The sequence below is a fragment of the Cervus canadensis genome, chromosome 8 (assembly GCF_019320065.1).
Source record: "Cervus canadensis isolate Bull #8, Minnesota chromosome 8, ASM1932006v1, whole genome shotgun sequence".
NCBI classification, from domain to species: domain Eukaryota; kingdom Metazoa; phylum Chordata; class Mammalia; order Artiodactyla; family Cervidae; genus Cervus; species Cervus canadensis.
Window position 1 is genome coordinate 70098831 of NC_057393.1, and position 21142 is coordinate 70119972.

Below are 21142 nucleotides of genomic sequence, written 5' to 3' on the forward strand. Positions count from 1 at the left end.
CATTATATTAAACCAGAATTCAAGCTTCACATTGATTGTGGTATCTAAATTTCAGTGGGTTAACTATGTATGAAAGGAAAATGACCCGTATTATGAATGTACTAAAACAGACGGGGAAGGAAGGACTTTGCCAGCAGAGGGAGAGGGAGAGGGGTGGGGAGAGGGGTACCACGTTCCCTTTATAGTCCCCAGAGTTCAATAAAGCACCACTTATTTCCCAGCTTTTAAGAGCGCTTTGATCACAATGGTTCATACCTCACACTCCCTGGAGCCTGATTTGCTATAGGTGCAGGGTCCCGTCCCGTTCAGCAGCATCTCGCTGGTCTCTGTGTTGGTGGGTTTATAATCTACGTAAAATTCCTGGGTGCTGGGAGTCATTTGCTTTAGGGACTGTCGTTTCTTTTTCCTGTGTCTTCTCATGAGGGAGCGCTGCTGCAGCTGCTTCATGCTGGCAGGATACCGCTTCCACGACACGTAGATGACGAGCAGGATGACAAGCACAGACAAGAAAAGGGCCACGCTCCCCGCGATGATTTTATGAAAAGAGATGTGCTCGGTGTCAGCATCGGTCTCGGGGCCAGGCTCCGTGGCCCCCGCCGTGGGGGGCAGGGGGGGTTTGCTTTCGTGCTTCGGCCTGGGGAGCTTGGGCTTAAACGTTGGCTTGGGGAGCGCCCTGGCCAGATCAAACCTCTCTGTGGTACTTTTGCCACAGATGCTGTAGTTCTTCACTGCATCAATCACATTTACTCCTTGCAGCTCTTTGGGACTGGCACAGATAATTGTATTCTCCCTCAGTCCTTTAAAACTTTTCAGCCAGTTTACCAGGGAACAAATATTTCTGCTGCATTCCCATATATTCCCGGCAAGACTGATGTCATTGAGGGATATCCAAGAATCCAAAATCTCTTGACCAATAAATGTGAGCTTGTTGGAATCCAGGTTGAGGCGCTGCAGATTTGGGACGCACTGGAAAACACTGGGTCCACTAAAAGCTTCGATCTCATTGCCTGATAAATCAAGCCTTTGTAATGAGCTCCAGGTCCAGGACATTGTCTGTCCTATGACACTGATTTTATTCCACTGCAAGTACAGGTTCTGAAGGCTCACCAACCTTGGAAAAAGGGCCAGATTGAGCTTAGAAAATTGATTGTGCTCCAGGTGAAGTTCTTTGAGTCTGATCATACCAGCAAAGACATTCCTGGCTAAACTTCGGATCCGGTTGTATCCCAGGTCCAGAAGTTCCAGGTTGCGGCAGTCTTGGAATATTCGCACTGGGATGGTTCTCAGGGAGTTAGACCGGAGATGTAAACTCAGCAGCTTTCGCAAGCCCCGAAACTGTTCAGATCCCAGAGAATGCAGCTGATTGTAGGACAGATCCAAGTTCCGTAAATTTGTCACAGGTCTGAAGGTATTGTTGAGAAAATAGGAGATTCTGTTGGAACTCAGAATCAACTCTTTGAGTCTGCGTATTCCATTAAAAGCATTCTCATCAATATTGCTGATATGGTTATGGTCAAGGTACAGCCAGGTGAGCTGGTTGAGCCCTTTGAATTGATTATACTTAAGTTTTTGAAGGCTGTTATAGCGAAGGGACAAACCTAAGCAACCAGCAGATATACTTGAGGGTATCTCCTGTAATTTCTGAGATTCACAATATACCATTTTGCCTTCACACCTACAGCCCTTAGGGCATCCTCGTTCAGCAGAAGAAAGCATTGTCAGTAAGACAGTGGGGGCTATAACCAGTGCTACAGCTGATCCGCTCAGTAGCCTAATTACATTGAAACCTGGAAATAAAAACAACTTAGAAAAGTTATCCCCCCAAAAAAGAATGAATTTATTTTTTAATCAAGCAAAAATAAGCATATATTTTCTTTTTTAGAAATTTAAATGTACAGAACAATATTTAACATCAAATATCATCTCCTTATCATTTAAAGAGAATTGTCTTTAGGCTTTTTTTTTTTTTAACAGTTAAGCAAGGAAACATGTTCACTAAGCAGTTGAATTTATAGTCTTAGAGCAGAGCAAGGTAATCTCTACAATAATTAAGGCAGAATTAATATACAGACTAGTGGATTCTTTTGCTTTTGTTTTTTTAAGAAGAAAAGAAGAAAAATGACAAAACATACCCATCCTTTGTATTGTTCAAAGGTCGTCCTTAGGTCTTTTGCTTTGGCTTAGGGGGCCACTTGCGTGACAGCCCCTGTCAGCTGCACTGTAGTGAGTCAGGGCTCGCTGACACCCAGGAAGAAAAATTGGACCCCTTGGGAGATGGACCGATTTTGGAACATTATTCTTTGCCAGCCACGCAGAACACTCCAAGAACAGATAAATCCCAACACCGCATTCGCAGCAAAACATCAAAATCTTCCTAGGTAATAGGATCTTCATGGATATTACGTTTTTGCATCTTTACAGTTTTTTTTTTTTTTTGGTGGGGGGAGGTGGTGTGTAAAAAAAAAAAAAAAAAAAAAAACTGGCTTCTACAATTTCTTCTTATCAGAAAGCAAGATGTATTCCTTCAGGCAACATGAGGCTACCTGAGCTGCCACATCTGTATTCCATAGCCCAGCATTTCTGGTGGCGAGCACCCAGTTCAGCCACAGAGCTGCGTTGGAGCCCAGAAGGCAGGAGAGCCCTGTATCGCGCACACGCTCAGCTCACTTCTGCAGACTGTCATTCTGAAAGCCGCTCAGACTGTTGCTTTGGTTTCAGTGAATGCAGTCTTATGTAAAGCTGCCCCCAGTGGTGAAGAACATTATGGGCATGTGCAGAAATGTCTCTCTTTTATCTTGCAAATGAGCAGGCTCTCTGCTGGAAAATGAATGATTCTTTTGGGTGGCTCAATAGGAACTGAATGGTCACCGTAATCAATAACTAGCAACATTTTCTGTAATTTCCAAGTCTTGTTTTACAATTTGGCAATGTCTTTATTGTCTGCATCCACTTAATCGCTAAACATGTACTGCCCAGAGTTTTTCTGGAGCTTGACATGAAGTTCACAGACCGAATGTCAATTTTTCTTAACCTCAACGTAGGCTTGGAACTGAAATTTATAAAATGAATTATTGAGCTTTTCACAGAGAAGCATTAACTGGCTGCCCATTTGACCTCTTGGAGTCACAATGATTATATTATACAAGATGTCTCAGGATGCTATCACACATACATTTTGGAACAGAGAGGATAACTAATGACATATAAAGTACTGTGTCCAATAACCTTTCTGGTTTTCCCACAAAAGACATAATTGATTTAATTGCTTATGACTTGGTTTGTTGTTTTTGTTGCTGTCATTGTATCGTTTTTTTAATCAGAAGAGAAATAAACCCTGTTTAGTGTGAGTACAAGAATCAAGAGAGCATTTGGTTCAGTTTGTTGTAGTGCTTCAATGGGCTATCTTATTCTATCTGTAAACAATATTATGATGTAGATCCCATTATGCCCTTCATTTTAAAGATGAGGAGACTGAGACTGGGAAAGTTACCTTGCTCAAGGTCCTATAGTAAGTGGTAGGATTGAGATTCAGAACCATATCTCTCTTATACTTGAACTCTAACCACTAGATGATCCTGTTTGAATAGCATTGTTATCTTCACTTAAAATGAGTCAAGTGAGAATTAGCCTGATTAAGTCATTTTGGCAAAGAAGCTGTAATAAAATAAAATTCTCGATTTCTAGAACAGGGTTGCATAAACTTCTTTGATATACTTCTTCTAATAAGTAGTCTAAAAACTAAAGAGGAAAGGCTTAGTCTAGTGATTAAGAGGATGAATTTTGCACCTAGGTTCCAATCCTGACTGTATTTTATCAGCTCTGTAACGTTGACTATGTTTCTCATCTTCTCTATGCATTAGTTTTGTCTTCTACAAAATGGGCATCATAACCAAATTCTATTTAATAGAGAATTTGAGAATTAAGTCATCTCCATATCTGTAGAGTATGAACATGACATAATCTTAGACTAGTATGTGGCACTTAATAAGCCTGTGTTAATTGTTATTTGAATAATATCAACTTTTCTATACTTGCTGATATTGCATGTTATTTAGTATTGAATAGTGACTATCGTGACTGTCATTAACTCACAAAGAACTATTTCACTGAATGTTTTTTATTGTTTATAATGGATTTCTGAGATGCTCTCAGTCCTGCCTTCTTTGATGAGAAGTATTCGTAAATCTCCATCATCTCAACTTTATCTTTAAAATGAATATTTAAAGTGGACCATAACTCGTAATTAATGTTTGATTTTCTTCAGCAGAGCAGAATATGGTTACATCTGCCCCACAGAGAAAACCATTTTGTTTAAAAATAAATGGTAATTTAATTTTTCTTTTTAAGTTTTCCTTGCTAGTCTTTGTTAGGTGAATTGGTTGTGGAAAATCATGGAAAGCTTTCATATTTTCAAAGGATGGGAGGCTCGGTAACAGTTGTGATAAACAAAAGGGGCTGCCTAGGTACAGTCAGATTTCTCATATAAGATGCCATTAATAGGACAGTGCGTGCAGGCTAAGCCACTTCAGTCATGTCTGACTCTTTGTGACTCTATGGACTGTAGCCCGCCAGGATCCTCTGTCCACAGGATTCTCCAGGAGTGAGTTGCCATGCCTTCCTCCAGGGCATCTTCCTGACCCAGGGATCGAACGTGTGTCTCTTATGTCTCCTGCATTGGCAAGCAGATTCTTTGCCACTGGTGCCACTTGGGAAGTGTTTCCTCCCAAATTATTATGCTATGAATTTACATAAATCCCCCAGAGAGCTTGTTAAAAAGGTAAATTTCCCAATCCCTCCCCCAAGATTTTGATTCAAGGAGACAGAAGAGGCTACATTTATCAGCAGACTCTGATGGACAGCTAGGTTTAAGAAACACACTGTAAAGGAATAAATAAAAATAATAAATTTTCTCCTAGTAGGAAGAGAGGACATATAAAACTATGATATTGTGATATAGTTCTGTGAGGACAAAAATAAAGTTTTATCTGCTTTGGTTTTCCTAAAAACTGCTGTAGCACTTGGCACATTTTAGATGCTCGATAAATATTTACTGAACAGTCACATTTTTATGAGGGTCAGAGTACATTTAATGTAGGATAAACTGGTTATGTAATGCTAGTCTTGTATACATAGGATTGATCTCTGCAAAATTCCTCTGCCAGTGAGATTGGGTACAATTTTGGAGAAAGTGTTCTTTAAAAATGTGTGTGAAAAGGCAAGAAATTGGGAAGTGGAAATACTCGGATGGTCAGCATGTGATCTCACTTTTGATATAGACATCTCTTGTCTTTATAGTTAAACTGTACATTTTTTGAGAATAGTAAATATAGGTTTGAATATTCCCTTTGGCATTTTACACCTTTTATCATCTAACATCCCAAATAGGGCTTGACAATTTGTATCTATTAAAAAAGACTAAAGAGAATACTATTTATAACTCCTCTATCATCCCTGTTGCTTGAAGGGCTCAGATTTTCCTCTTCACCATCTCTGCTTCTCTTTAGGAAGCAATCATTGCCATGTCTGTTTTCCCAACAGCTGCAGAAGGCTGCTCTAGGATGACTGGAGGTCCCAACAACTTTATGTTTTTATTCTTCTTTCATTCTATGACAGAAGCACAGATGAGCCTGCTGAGAATGTAGTTTGCTTACTTTACTTTTCCTGGGATAAATCTTGGATCAATATGGTGAATGACATTTGCTGTGTGTTATACACCGTGCCATTAGCAGACATTTTTCTGGTATCTTGGCTTCTGATCTTGCCTTGCTCCATAGTTCTGACTTTACAGTCACCTTTTGGATCTCAAAGTTGATTTTTTCTCTTAATGCTGACTATTGATCTCTTCTTCAACAGTAATCAGTAGTCATTCTTGAACTGGGTCTGACTGCAGGTTCTCTGGGTGCCTCCTACTTTGGCACTAATCCTTCAGCCAGTATCACCACCAGGTCTCTCCTGGTTCATAGTAATAAAGTGCTTGAAGAGGGAAGACCATGCATGAGGCTGGTAGAGAAATCCAAAATTAAAATAGTGAAGTGCTAAACCAGACTAAAAACTTGAGGCTACGGAAATCACTCCAAAGACATAGTGTCTTTCTCAAAAGAAAAATTCCTCAAAAGAAAAAATTTTCTTTCTCAAAAGAAAAATAAAACCTTATATTCAAAAAGATTTTACTAATCTGCTGGTTACTTTTTAAAGTTTATTCTCCTTCTACTTGTTGACTACTGCAAGATGATCATTTCTTATTTGCCTTTCAAAATAAGCAAAATTATACTACACTATGTATTTAGCAAATTCATTTGCATTTAAAACCATGTACAGAACAAACTATAAACTACCTGACAAATTAAATTTCCCCAATGAATCTAGGGCCTTAATGATTTATATACTTATGGAATATAGTGTCATGTATCTAAAGACTTTTTTATTGCACTTACAGTACTTCAAAAAGCTTAACATATTTTGTTTAAATTGGGCAAATAAATCCAATCTCGGTTATATAATGCCAGAGTTCAGTCTAATATGAAACTGAATTGCCAAATATAAACTTAGAAAATAATTTAAAGTGGATATTGTGCTTATGCTGCTGTGCTCAGTCATGTCTGACTCTTTGCAACCCCATGGATTGTAGCCCACCAGGCTCCTCTGTCCATGAAATTTTCCCAGGCAAGAATACTGCAGTTGGTTGTCATTTCCTCCTCCAGGAGATCTTTCCGACCCAGGGATCAGACCCACGTCTCTTGTGTCTTCTGCATTGGTAGGTTGGCTAGCGCCACTTGAGAAGCCCAAAGTGGATATACTGATGTCTAAACAATGGGTAGGTCTCAGAGATTACATTTATTTAACAGTTTGGGTAACCACTATGTCCTAGACACTGTTCTAGACACTGAGAGTACATTAGTGTACAAAGCAGATATCTAAGCTTACATTCTGAAGGAGTAAGATGAACAATAAAAATAAGACAAATAATAAAAGTAGTATATTATTGGGCTTCCCTGGTAGCTCAGTGGTAAAGAATCTACCTGCCAATGCAGGAGACACATGTTCAGTCGCTGGGTTGGGAAGATCCCCTGGAGAAGGAAATGGCAATGCACTCCAGTATTCTTGCCTGGAAAATCCCAAGGACAGAGGAGCCTGGTGGGTTATAGTTCATGGGGTCTCAAAGCGTTGAACGTGACTTAGTGACTAAAGAGCAACAATTATAGAAAAAAGAAAAGTGAAAAAGACAGTGAAGATTAGGAGTAGAAGGATGAGGTAGATTTCAGCTAAAATAGGATGGTTAGGCCCACTAAGAAAGTGGCTTGAGCAAACCTTGAAGAAGATGAGGTTTTTAACTTTAAATATATTTATGGGGAGTGGCCAGTGCAAAGGCACTCAGGTGGGAGCAGATAATGTGTTCAATGAATAGCAGAGGCCAATCAGTCTAGAGTGTAGAGAGCATTGGAGAAAGTAACTGGAGATGAAGTCAGAGAGGAAATAGACTGTAAAGGGACAAGAGTAAAAGCAGGGAAGCCAGTAAGGGAGGATATTATACTCATCAGGAGAGAGATGATGGTGACTTGGACCAGGATGGTATTGTTACAGAGGGTGTATGTGGTGTCTGGCTGCTTGCAGCCCAAAAAGCATATAAAGAGGCCAGGTTGGTGGAAAGGAAATTTGCTTTATTTAAGATGCCGGCAACTGGATGGGAGAATGGTGGACATCAGTCCAAAGGCCAACTCCCTCCACACATGCACAGTGACAAGCAGGGGGTGAGAGCTTTATAGGTGGATGAGGGGGAGCTACATGCAGAAACAGCACAGTTATCTCTGACAGTCATCTTCAAATCAATCATCATTGGTCTGACCAGCATCATTTTGGTTGTTTTAGGTTCAGTTAATCTTCAGTTCCAGGGTCCATTTGTTCCCATTTCTCTGCGGCCAGTTCTTGGAATTGTGGCAGCTCATATCCTGGGTACAGTCTGGTCATCTTGGAGTTAACTGCTCCACCTGGTGTTCTAGTATCTATAAGACAGCTCACAGGATATGGCTTAGAATATTATCTATAGCCCTTGAGAAAGAACTAAAGGTCCTCGACTATACTTAATGACTACATTATTATTATTTAGTCTCCTTTGAGTGTTTTTCTTTGTTTTTGCATTTCTCACTTCTCTGATTAATTCTTTGACTAAAGTTTTCCACAGACAAAAGGCAGGCAGAGGACATAGTAGGGGGCAGGGACCATAGGATCCTGCTCTGATTCAGCATCAGTGAAAGTGGTGAGGATTGGTTAGATTCTAGACTTACATTGAGGTAAAACCAGTGGAGATTTCTAATGGATTAGAAATTGAGGTATGGGATAAATAGAGAAATTAAAGATGACTTCTAGTTTTATGGGCTGAGCAACTGGAGGGATGGTAAAGCCATCAACTGCTTCTATAGGTCAAGTTTGGGGAATAACATCAAGAGTTCAACTCATTTGAATTATGTTTGAATTTAGCCCTCATTTTTTGTGAGACTTTAATTTTTGCAGCATGTTCTTAATTTTAGGCCTCAAAACACCGTGATGTATTTTCCAATATTTTATAAAATGATTAGCAAAATTAGGCACTAAACAATAGCAACATGGATTTCTATTTAGATGTCCTAGACAGTGGCAACATCCTTGCAAATGGTCTTGGAGGGCATGGAACCAGACGCTTTGATGAAAATTAAAAATTATATAAAGACCAGATATGATACCATTTGGACTTAAAGTTTTAGAAAATAAATTTGGTGAATCTGAAAGGTTTTTCTAAAATAATTTAGAGAATGACATATACTTTTTATTGCATATGCCGGTTGACATTTGGAATTTGGAATTGATTCTGGCCAGTCTTCTTAGGGTCTCAGTTTGCTTATCTACAAAATAGGACTCATAAAACCTGTGCTTTGAATCTCTAAAGTTTTTATTTAGGATCAAGTTCCATAATTTACATATAAATACATTGTAGACCCTAAAGTGCTATAAAATATTTCTGAAATCTGAGTACCTATGAGAAAATTAATTTTTTTTTGAGTTTCATCTAGGTTCTCTGTTCATCAGCATACAGTGGAACAACGTGTATCTAGGGTCACTAACATGACCAAGGGCTTTCCAGGTGGTGCTGTGGTATAGAACTCACCCACCAGTGTGGGTTACGTAAGAGACATGGGTTCAATCCCTGGATGGGGCAGACCGCCTGGAGGAGGGCACGGCAACCCATTCCAGTATTCTTGCTGGAGAATCCCCATGGACAGAGGAGCCTGGGGGGCTACAGCCCATGTAGTCACCAAGAATCAGACACGACTAAAGCAACTTAGCACACACATAACATGACCAAGGGTTGAGTTAGAATTTAGCAATATTATAAAAAATCCTCAGTACTATGATTTCTAATACCATAGCCATTTAATATACAGCATGAATCATTGACATTCTGTGTTCTAACGCATAAAGTGCTTTCACCAATAAGTGCATGTAATCTAGATGTTGAAAAGAGATTCATGTTTTTGACTTGTCACCATATCATGTAATAAGATGGTCAAAATGCTAACATAGATACTTCCAGCTATGAAAATTTTATTTTCTTCATTTCTAGTTGGTAGAATACTCATACGCATTTGTACATTTATAACTATATTCTGCTCATCCATCGAGGTATTAACATGTTTCTGAAATATCCTTGGTTTCCATCTGCTTGCTTCAAGGGCTCCATTAAAAACCATGTCCGGTCACATATGGTGATGAGTGGATATCTCTGACTTAGATAAATGGATGAAGAAATTTCCAGGTCTGACCATTAAAATGGTTTCTCAGTGTTTTTTTGGAAAGAGGCAAATTAAGTGAATGAGACCTACAAGAATATATAACACATTTGCCTATCCCTCACTTAAATAAATAAACATAAATAAAGATACATTTATGTTACAGCATCAATCTATACTCTCAGGTTTTATTGCTTTACTTACTGTTAGTTTGCACAGAAGTAGCACTACAGAGAAAACTGAGGATAGAAACAAATAACAAATTCTTAGAGTGCAACAATTATTGGTTAACTTCTGACGATGAAAGACGGCATATGTACATTAGTTCCTCAGTCATGTTCGAGTCTCTGTGACCTCATGGACTGCATCCACCAGGGTCCTCTGTCTATGATCCCAGGCAAGAATACTGGAGTGGGTTGCCATTCCCTTCTCCTGGGGATCTTCCCAACCCAGGGATCAAACCCTGGTCTCCTCCATTGCAGGCAGATTCTTTACCATCTGAGCCACCAGGGAAGACTTCTGAAGATAAAAAGACCACATGAATTTAAGGATACAGTTAATATTTTTTTTAGTGGATATTTTAAAACATACACAATATAGAGAGCTTACCATAATAAACATTAACAGTTATCAATATTTTGTTAATTGTGTTCCATCTATCCCCATCTCCCTTCATACATACCCACACATTCACACTTTTCTTTTTTCTTTCTGGAGTGTTTTAAAAAGCAAAGCTCAGAAATCATGTCATTTTACACGTATGTTTATATATTTCAGTATGTAATTCTAACCAATAAAATTTTTTAATTTAACCATCTAGTATTACTATACCTAACATATTTAATGGGAGAAGGCAATGGCACCCCACTCCAGTACTCTTACCTGGAAAATCCCATGCACGGAGGAGCCTGGTGGGCTGCAGTCCATGGGGTCGCTAAGAGTCAGACTGAGCGACTTCACTTTCACTTTTCACTTTCATGTATTGGAGAAGGAAATGGCAATCCACTCCAGTGTTTTTGCCTGGAGAATCCCAGGGACTGCGGAGCCTGGTGGGCTGCCGTCTATGGGGTTGCATAGAGTCGGACATGACTGAAGTGACTTAGCAGCAGCAGCAATATATTTAACAGTAAGTTTTTAAAGTTGCTTTGTAGTCAAGACCTAAGTAAAGACCAAGTACTATGTTTTATTTTCATGTTTCTTAAGTTGCTTTAATTTTTTAAAGTCATAGATTTATTGGGAGGTACCAGGTCATTTGGACTGTGGCTTGTTCCATTTTTAAATTAAATTGATTGCTTTCCCTATGTCATTTAACTTGTAAGGAGCAAGTTTTAATGACATATAGTTGAGTAAGAGTCCACTCAACTAATTTAAACAGGACATCCAGCCCCAAATTGATACTTGGGGTATTTATTCATTCTTGTTAGCAAATTTAACACTTGCAGAACTTAGGAATATATGAGGCTTAGAACTTGAAGGAAAATATGTATTTCTATTTAGTGTAAATTCAGTAATTGATCAAATCACAGATTTGGTGAAAATTAATGTTAAGGTATCATGAGCTTGAGTTGGTTTACCATTCATATTTACTAGTATTCCTGTTCTTCACTTTTTACTGTACTTGCTTTTTGTTGATAATTATAAAAAACAGATATTTGATATTGTTCCTTGCTAAATAAACCTGTTAATTTTTGCATTAATATTGGGATAGTCTTCTAAAAGAGGCTCAAAAAGTTACTTTCAAGAGAGCAATCACCAAATTCAATTATAGTCATTTTTATTGAGAGAAATCAGTTTTCTAGCTTTTCATTTGGAACAAATTCCATGAAGGAACATGTGGCACCAGAGCTACAGTGTAAAATTTATGTCATATATATATTCCCAAACTTCTTATAATTTCTCACAATAGAGCAAAGATGTTTTAGAGTAACTATAAAAGTCTCTTAACCAAATTTTCACCTTAATACTTGATGCTTTACTTTGCATGCATTTATGGCTGTGCTCTGAATATCAAGTCACTACTGTTTAAATGATATAATAATAAACATTTTGCTATGTTTGCTTTAGGTATATTCTGATGTATAAGTTTTTTTTTTAAAGAAAATGTTCTCTCTTAGTCCATGTGGGCTACTCTAACAGAAAATGATAGATTAGTGGCTTATAAACAACAGAAATGTATTTGTCACAGTTCTGGAGGCTGGAAACTCTATGATCAGAGGTGTTCAGATTCCATGTCTGGTGAGGGCCTCCCTCCTGGTCCATAGATTGCCATCTTCTCTCTAAAACTTCACATAGCTCAAGTGGCAAGGGCTCTGATGGACCTCTTTTATGGGGGCACTAATGCCATTCAGGGCTTCCCAGGTGGCTCAGTGGTGAAGAATCCTCCTGGCAATGCGGGAGTTGCAGGAGTTGCAGCTTTGATCCCTGGGTCAGGAAGATCCCTTGGAGAAGGAAATGGCAGTTTGCCCCAGTATTCTTGCCTGGGAAATCCCATGGACAGAGAAGCCTGGAGGGCTGCAGTCCATGGGATCACAAGATTCAAACAGGACTGAGCACAGAAGCAGGAATCCCATTCACTTTATCACCTCCCAAAGGCTCTACCTCCAAACACCATCACTTTGGGGATTAGGTTTCAACTTGTGATTTGGTGGAGGTGGAACACAAACATACATTTTTGTACAATAGTAGATTTTCTATTGTACTTTTAAAGCATTATGTATAATATTTTCAAGGCACACTAGTGTATTTTAAAATTTGTCTTCCTGACAAATATATGAGCATTAAGAATTAAATCCCCAAGCCACCAGGTAGAGAAAGGTAATAGAAATATGGATTTGGATAAAACAGCATATATTTCATTGGTTCTATTTTTGTTTCTGAAACAATGTCTAATTTTTTTTAAAATTTGCTGCAGACCTGAGAGATTCCCTGGTGGCTCAGAGGATAAAGTGTCTGCCTGCAATGCGGGAGACCCGGGTTCGATCCCTGGGTTGGGAAGATCCCCTGGAGAAGGAAATGGCAACCCACTTCAGTATTCTTGTCTGGAGAATCCCATGGACAGAGGAGTCTGGTGGGCTACAGCCCACGGGGTTGCAGAAAGTTGGACACGACTGAGTGACTTCACTAAGAGATTTTAAACATCTGATAGAAAAGAAATTCTGAAAAAAAAAATAAAGGAAAGAAATTCTGTGTAAGTTTTGACAGTGTAGTAGCAGAGAATAGGAGCTGTGGGTCTTTATGTTACATTAATATATTTCAGTCTATTTGGGGACTCTCTTGAACTAGGCTAGAGAACCCTTCTCTGTACTGTAAATGCTTAATCCTGATTGAAATGTACTTAGGAATCTCCCGTGGCTCGCAGCAGAGCCCCCATGTGGCAAACTTGTGATTTAGGCAGAGGCTGACTGAGTCCCTGGAAGCAAATGCCATGCTTCTCTCATAAAAAATAGCATTTCTTTATCTGGTGCTGGGGATGCAAGAGTGAGTAAGACCAAGCAATCATTTACCATCAGAGGACTTGCACGTTAGTTGATGAGACAGTAAAATAGAAACATTATAGACACACATTGCAATGTCAGCTGGGCTTCCCAGGTAGCAATAGTGGTAAAGAACCTGCCTGTCAATGCAGGAGACATAAGAGACTTGGGCTCGGTCCCTGGATGGGGAAGATCCCCTGGAGTAGGTAATGACAACCTGCCCCAGTGTTCTTGCCTGGAGAAACCCATGGACAGGGGAGCCTGGCAGGCTACTGTCCATAAGGTCACTGAGTCAGATATGACTGAAGTGACTTAGCATGTACACACACATACACACACACACACACACACACACACACACACAGAAGGCAACTCAGGTGATTCTATGTCCCCTCAGATGTAATCTCCCTTTGGGATTTTCATTGATTACCATCAACACCTTTACAGTGTTACCGCTCCTTGGACACTTCAGCCTTCAGCCCGAGTAGACATAGTCTCTTTTCGGAACAAGTGGCACAGGTGAAAGGTTAGATAATGTTTTAAGAATTTTTTTTTTTAATTAAGACATTTAGGAGGTAACACAATGGGAACAGCCATAGTAACATGACTCATACAGTGAGACTTACACAGAGCGGCTTTCTGAGATCCAGTTTTCTGATTGGGGGTTGGTGTCGGGAATATTTGCTCCAACAGATGTGAACCCACCCAGTCAAAGCCTGCTCAGGCCTCATCAGTCATATCTTATCCTTACACAGTAAGTCCACTGTTCAAACAGGAGTTTCATACATGTAAGTAAAAGAGAAGCCTTTCCCCCAAGTATCTCCTTGCCTGGCCCTCAGTGATTTTCTTTCACATCCAATACTTGGTCTTCAGGTACCTGTGGTGACCCAGTTCTTTCATATATTTTTTCCACTTATTGACAAATGAATTATATGATACTAGCTGATAATGGCTTATAGTATTAGCCTTCTCGGCATGTGCTGTGCTATGCTTAGTCACTCAGTCATGTCTGATTCTTTGTGATTTTCTGGACTTCAGCTCACCAGGCTTCTCTGTCCATGGGGATTCCCCAGGCACGAACTGGAGTGGGTTTCCATGCCCTACACCAGGGAATCTTCCCAACCCAGGTCTCCCACATTTGCAGGCAGATTATTTACCATCTCATCCATCAGGGAGGCCCAAGAGTACTGAAATGGGTGGCCTGTCCTTTTTCAGGGGATCTTCCCAAAGGAGAAGTCGAACCGGGGTCTTTTGCATTGTGGCTGGATTCTTTACCAGCTGAGCTACCAGGGAAGCCCAGCCTTCCCAGTATACTTGAAATTTAATAGGTAGCTCTGAGAAGTGGAACATATTAAGGTATCAGAAAACTAAATTTTTTGTACATAGTTTGAAAAGCAAATATAAGAAGAGATTTGTATTAAAAGTACCCATACTTGCTTTTCTTTCTCAGCTTCTTCACCAATTCCTTTTTTAGATTCAGTCACTTTATTTTAGCTTTCATTTCCTTCTCATAGTATTTCTGAATTTTGTTGAGATTTCCATTTCTTGCTACTGTAACTGAAGAGGTCGTATCATCTTCTGTCTTACTTTCTTACTTCCTGTGTTAACATAGTATTCAGTAAATGGACAGTACTTAATTTAGGATGACTAGGTAAGCAATGCCACTGTTGGATTAAGTGGTATACTTGGTAGTGCTTCCATTCACTTTCAACTTCTTATTTTTCTTAAAGTTAAGAATTGTCTCTATTCTCTCTCCCTTGAGACCCCCTAATTTGCTTAGTTTTGTCTGTTCCTAGAATTAGTTGTTTTTCCCAATAGTTGAAAAGACTTGTCGAGTGCTTAGTTTTTCCAAATAGTCATTTCAGACAATCCCTCTCCTCTGCAGCACTCCATTTTTCTCTTCCCCAATATCTAGTTATTGCTGTTAACCTAGCCCTCCCTTCACCATTCTCCAACTGTGATATCCCCTGTTCTTGGATCCTATGTATTCCTTGTCTTATTTTGTTGAAACATATCCACTAGTAGATTCCTAAGAGGGTGCATGTGAAAAAAAAAATCATGTCTGAAATTTTTTTAAATTTATCTTTACTGATTAATAGCTTGGCTGCATACGTAATTCATGTACGTAATATTTACAATTGGAAACCACTTTCTCAGAATCTTTAAACAATTGCTGCACTGTCTTCTCACACCCACTCCTGCTGCTGATTATCAGATGTTATTCAGATTCCCTCTCCTTTGTGTGTAGTCTATTGTTTACTTTGGAAGCTTTTATGGAACATTATTTTCCTTGCTATTTGAAAATTAAGTAAGAATATATCTTTGTTTGGTCCTTTTTTCATCCATCGTACTGGGTATTCGGTGGGTCTATAAATCTGGAGACTTGTGTCCTTCAGTTCTGTAAAATTATGTCTTCTTTTTAAACTACTTCTCTACCCATTTTCTCCGTTCTCTCTGTTTCTCTCTCTCTGAAACTTTTATTGTGCAGATTTTGAACTTCTTGGATTGATACTTTGGCTTTTCTTTCCTATTTTGCATCTCTTTATCTTTCTGTCTTTGTTTCAGGTGATTTCCTCAGCTTTATGTTACAATATTTAACTTACTAGTTTATTAAAAATTTAGATTAGGTGTCAGCAAATGATGGCACAGTAAAATCCAGCAGTGATGCTACTGGGTCGGGGGTGTAAATAAAGTTAAGTCTCTGTAAATAAAGGAACACATTCATGTTCATTTATTTATAGATTGTCTATGGATGCTTTCACCCTGCAATGACAGAGTTTAGAGACTGTTAAGTCCTGAAAGCTTACAATATTTACTATGAGTCCCTTTGTAGAAAAAGTTCTCTGATCTTCCCTCTTCTCCCAATTTAGTTGATCATATTTGTTATCTCCAGGACCTCTGTGTTGGTTCTCTTTTTTTGTTTTCTGAATATCATAATGTTTTATTCTATTTAACATGTTTTATTTTACATCTCTTCTCATCCTGAGGATACCACATGGAGTGTGTTAGTAGCATGCAGCTTGCTGCAACGCCACTGTCCTCTGAGGTAACTTAATCAGTTTATTTCAGTCTGTTTCATGATGGAAGCTTTTCTCATATGTTAAGCGTCTTGTGTGTTCATTCAGACCAATGAGTGAGGGAGGCACTAAAAACTGAGAGAAGGTCCCCTGTGTGCAGGCAAGCTTTTGGCTCTGGACTTTGTGGTAGTAGGATTTAATAGTAAGCTTGCCTTTTTCACTGAGGAAGGTCCAAATGAATCATTATATAGATTTGTTTCATTCAGAGAAGACCCCCAATCTCCTGCACTACAGCTGCAGGCTCCCAGGGTTCTAGGACAAAGCAGAAAATTTTATATTTTTATTCATTAAAACTACTTGAAAATTTACACATTTTCAATATCTATAAATGTTTTTAATTTGCCTGAGCCTAACAATTTCTAGGGCTTTGTTGAATGGCTCAGTCCATATAGGTTCTGCATGTAATGCAGGAGACACAGAAGGCTTGGGTTCAATCCCTGGGTTGGGAGGATCCCCTGGAGGAGGAAACTGGCAACCCATTCCAGTATTCTTGCCTGAAAGACTCCATGGATAGAGGAGCCTGACAGGCTACAGTCCAAAGTGTCTCAAAGAGTCAGACATGACTGAGCAACTAAGCAAGTACGCAGACAATGTTTCCTTAAAATAATGAGTTTATAATTTTATAATTAAATATAGATAATATTAATAGCATTTTATGTATGTTTTCTCAAGAAGTCAACTATAGTCTGAATTGAAATATAGATTTGTTTTCCCACTTTTTTGTATAAAAATTTTGATTTCATTTATTATTATCCCTTACACTTTAGAATGACTTTTCAAATTGAAAACTATATCATTTCAGTTCAGTCACTTAATTGTGTCCGACTCTCCACGACCCCATGGACTGCAGCATGCTAGGCCTCCCTGTCCATCACCAAATCCTGGAGTTTACTCAAGCTCATCTCTTTTGAGTAGGTGATGCCATCCAACCATCTCATCCTCTGTCGTCCCCTTCTCCTCCTGCCTTCAATCTTTCCCAACATCAGGGTCTTTTCAAATGAGTCAGCTCTTCGCATCAGGTGACCACAGTATTGGAGTTTCAGCTTCAACATCAGTCCTTCCAGTGAACATTCAGGACCGATTTCCTTTAGGATGGACTGGTTGGATTTCCTCACAGTCCAAGGGACTCTCAAGAGTCTTCTCCAACACCACAGTTCAAAAGCATTAATTCTTCTGTGATCAGCTTTCTTTATACTCCAATTCTCACATCCATACATGACCACTGGAAAAACCATAACCTTGACTAGATGGACCTTTGTTGGCAAAGTAATGTCTCTGCTTTTTAATATGCTGTCTAGGTTGGTCATAACTTTTCTTCCAAGGAGTAAGCGTCTTTTTATTTCATGGGTACAGTCACCATCTGCAGTGATTTTGGACCCCCCCCAAAAAAAAAAAAATTCTACCATTATTTTCACTGTTTCTCCATCTGTTTGCCGTGAAGTGATGGGACCAGATGCCATGATCTTTGTTTTCTGAATATTGAGGTTTAAGCCAACTCTTTCACTCTCCTCTTTCACTTTCATCAAGAGGCTGTTTAGTTTCTCTTCACTTTCTTCCATAAGGGTGGTGTCATCTGCATATCTGAGGTTTTTGATATTTCTCCTGGCAATCTTGAGTCCACTTGTGCTTCATCAAGCCCAGCATTTCTCATGATGTGCTCTGCATATAAGTTAAATAAGCACAGTGACAACATACAGCCTTGATGTACTCTTTTTCCTATTTGTAACAAGTCTGTTGTTCCATGTCCAGTTCTAACTGTTGCTTCCTGACCTGCATACATATTTCTCAAGAGTCAGGCTTTTCAAATTTATTTTTGTGACTTTAGTAGTAAAAAAATTAGAAAAACTTAAAAACAATATGTAGATATATGGTTTGTGGAATTGTGTGTATGTATATTTTTTTATTACTAAGAATTAGAGCTTTAAAAGTAAATATAATATTTCAACTGTGAAAGTCCCTCAGTCATGTCAGACTCTTTGTGACCCCATGGACTATACAGTCCATGGATTCTCTGGACCAGAATACTGGAGTGGGAAGCCTTTCCCTTCTCCAGGGGATCTTCCCAACCCAGAGATTGAATCCAGGTATCCTGCATTGCAGGCAGATTCCTTACCAGCTGAGCCACAAGGGAAACCTTGACATTAGCAGGTTGGTATAATCCCCAGACAGGGTTTCTGCCATAAGCCATATAAAGTCACCATGGAGCCACAGATTAGGACACAGCTCTTGGTTCACGCTTGTACCTCTCTTTCAATCAATCACACATACAAGCACACCATAGAGTTAATGAAGTACAGCAGAAAACGTGCTTGCCAGGAGAACAAAGAACTAGAGCTCCAAGCATCGTTACCTTGTCCTAAACAATCCCGAGTGAGCCCCCAAGATGAAAGGTTGTCACTGTGAGCCATGAAAGATGCTGGGATTCTTGGCCTCCAGAGGAGAGGAATTTGATCCAGAGCCAATGACGAGGCTTGTACTCAGAGCATTTGTGTAATAGAGTTTTGTTAAAGTATAACAGAGATAGAGAAAGCTTCTGACATAGACATCAGAAGGGGGCAGAAAGAAGGAATCAACTAGGCAACCATTTATTTATGATCCAAGTATGCAGTTTGTAACTCTGAGTAACAAAATGCGGGCTTCTATTCAAAAACTAGTAATAGGTATCACAGTCATATAAATCATTGATTTAATTCATTGGCTGAGTTTGAGACCAGACTTCCTCCTAAAGGCAATGTTCTACATTGATTCTATCTTTTTTTCTTTAGTATTTAGTTAAAATCATGAAAAGATTTTTGACTTGGTGTACATTGGTTTCAAACTTGCTGTTTTTCTACAGAGATTCTCTAGGTTTCTGCCTAGAGAAACCAAACAATTAAACATGTCACCTCCTGTATTGGTCATTAGTCCTAATTCTTTTTTTTTTTTTTTAATTTTTTTATTAGTTGGAGGCTAATTACTTCACAACATTCAGTGGGTTTTGTCATACATTGATATGAATCAGCCATAGATTTACACGTATTCCCCATCCCGATCCCCCCTCCCACCTCCTTCTCCACCCGATTCCTCTGGGTCTTCCCAGTGCACCAGGCCCGAGCATTTGTTTCATGCATCCCACCTGGGCTGGTGATCTGTTTCACCATAGATAGTATACATGCTGTTCTTTTGAAATATCCCACCCTCACCTTCTCCCACAGAGTTTCAAAAGTCTGTCTGTATTTCTGTGTCTCTTTTTCTGTTTTGCATGATAGGGTTATCGTTACCATCTTTCTAAATTCAATATATGATGTGTTAAGTATGACTTAATGTTCTTTATCTTTCTGGGCTTACTTCACTCTGTATAATGGGCTCCAGTTCCATCCATCTCATTAGGACTGGTTCAAATGAATTCTTTTTAATGGCTGAGTAATATTCCATTGTGTATATGTACCACAGTTCCTTATCCATTCATCTGCTGATGGGCATCTAGGTTGCTTCCATGTCCTGGCTATTATAAACAGTGCTGCGATGAACATTGGGGTGCACGTGTCTCTTTCAGATCTGGTTTCCTCAGTGTGTATGCCCAGAAGTGGGATTGCTGGTCATATGGCAGTTCTATTTCCAGTTTTCTTAAGGAATCTCCACATCTGTTTTCCATAGTGGCTGTACTAGTTTGCATACCCACCAACAGTGTTAAGAGGGTCCCTTTTCTCCACACCCTCTCCAGCATTTATTGCTTGTAGACTTTTGGATAGCAGCCATCCTGACTGGCGTGTAATGGTACCTCATTGAGGTTTTGATTTGCATTTCTCTGATAATGAGTGATGTTGAGCATCTTTTCATGTGTTTGTAGCCATCTGTATGTCTTCTTTGGAGAAATGTCTGTTTAGTTCTTTGGCCCATTTTTTGATTGGGTCATTTATTTTTCTGGAATTGAGCTGCAGGAGTTGCTTGTATATTTTGAGATTAATCCTTTGTCTGTTTCTTCATTTGCTATTATTTTCTCCCAATCTGACGGCTGTCTTTTCACCTTACTTATAGTTTCTTTTGTAGTGCAAAAGCTTTTAAGTTTCATTAGATCCCATTTGTTTAGTTTTGCTTTTATTTCCAATATTCTGGGAGGTGGGTCATAGAGGATCTTGCTGTGATTTATGTCGGAGAGTGTTTTGCCTATGTTCTCCTCTAGGAGTTTAATAGTTTCTGGTCTTACATTTAGATCTTTAATCCATTTTGAGTTTATTTTTGTGTATGGTGTTAGAAAGTGTTCTAGTTTCATTCTTTTACAAGTGGTTGACCAGTTTTCCGAGCACCACTTGTTAAAGAGGTTGTCTTTTTTCCATTGTATATCCTTGCCTCCTTTGTCGAAGATAAGGTGTCCATAAGTTCGTGGATTCATCTCTGGGCTTTCTATTCTGTTCCATTGATCTATATTTCTGTCTTTGTGCCAGTACCATACTGTCTTGATGACTGTGGCTTTGTAGTAGAGTCTGAAGTCAGGCAGGTTGATTCCTCCAGTTCCGTTCTTCTTTCTAAAGATTACTTTGGCTATTCGAGGTTTTTTGTATTTCCATACAAATTGTGAAATTCTTTGGTCTAGTTCTGTGAAAAAATACCGTTGGTAGCTTGATAGGGATTGCATTGAATCTATAGATTGCTTTGGGTAGAACAGCCATTTTGACAATATTGATTTCTTCCAATCCATGAACACGGTATGTTTCTCCATCTGTTTGTGTCCTCTTTGATTTCTTTCATCAGTGTTTTATAGTTTTCTATGTATAGTTCTTTTGTTTCTTTAGGTAGATATACCCCTAAGTATTTTATTCTTTTTGCTGCAATGGTGAATGGTATTGTTTCC

The 21142-nt window shown here is 39.1% G+C and overlaps 2 protein-coding genes across 7 annotated transcripts in view; one reads left to right on the top strand and one right to left on the bottom strand.

Moving 5' to 3' along the window:
* The window catches only part of LRRTM3 (leucine rich repeat transmembrane neuronal 3), a 199779-nt gene extending 197097 nt beyond the window's left edge, over positions 1-2682 (bottom strand). Inside the window, exons 1-2 of the mRNA XM_043476820.1 lie at positions 2133-2682; positions 256-1787 (exon numbers count right to left, since the gene is read on the bottom strand). Coding sequence (XP_043332755.1) covers positions 256-1787; positions 2133-2136 — 1536 coding nt within the window. The 5' untranslated portion in view covers positions 2137-2682. The remainder of the gene's footprint in view (positions 1-255; positions 1788-2132) is intronic.
* Positions 1-21142, top strand: part of CTNNA3 (catenin alpha 3) — a 1829362-nt gene that overhangs the window by 773451 nt on the left and 1034769 nt on the right. The gene's annotated exons all lie outside the window — the stretch shown is intronic.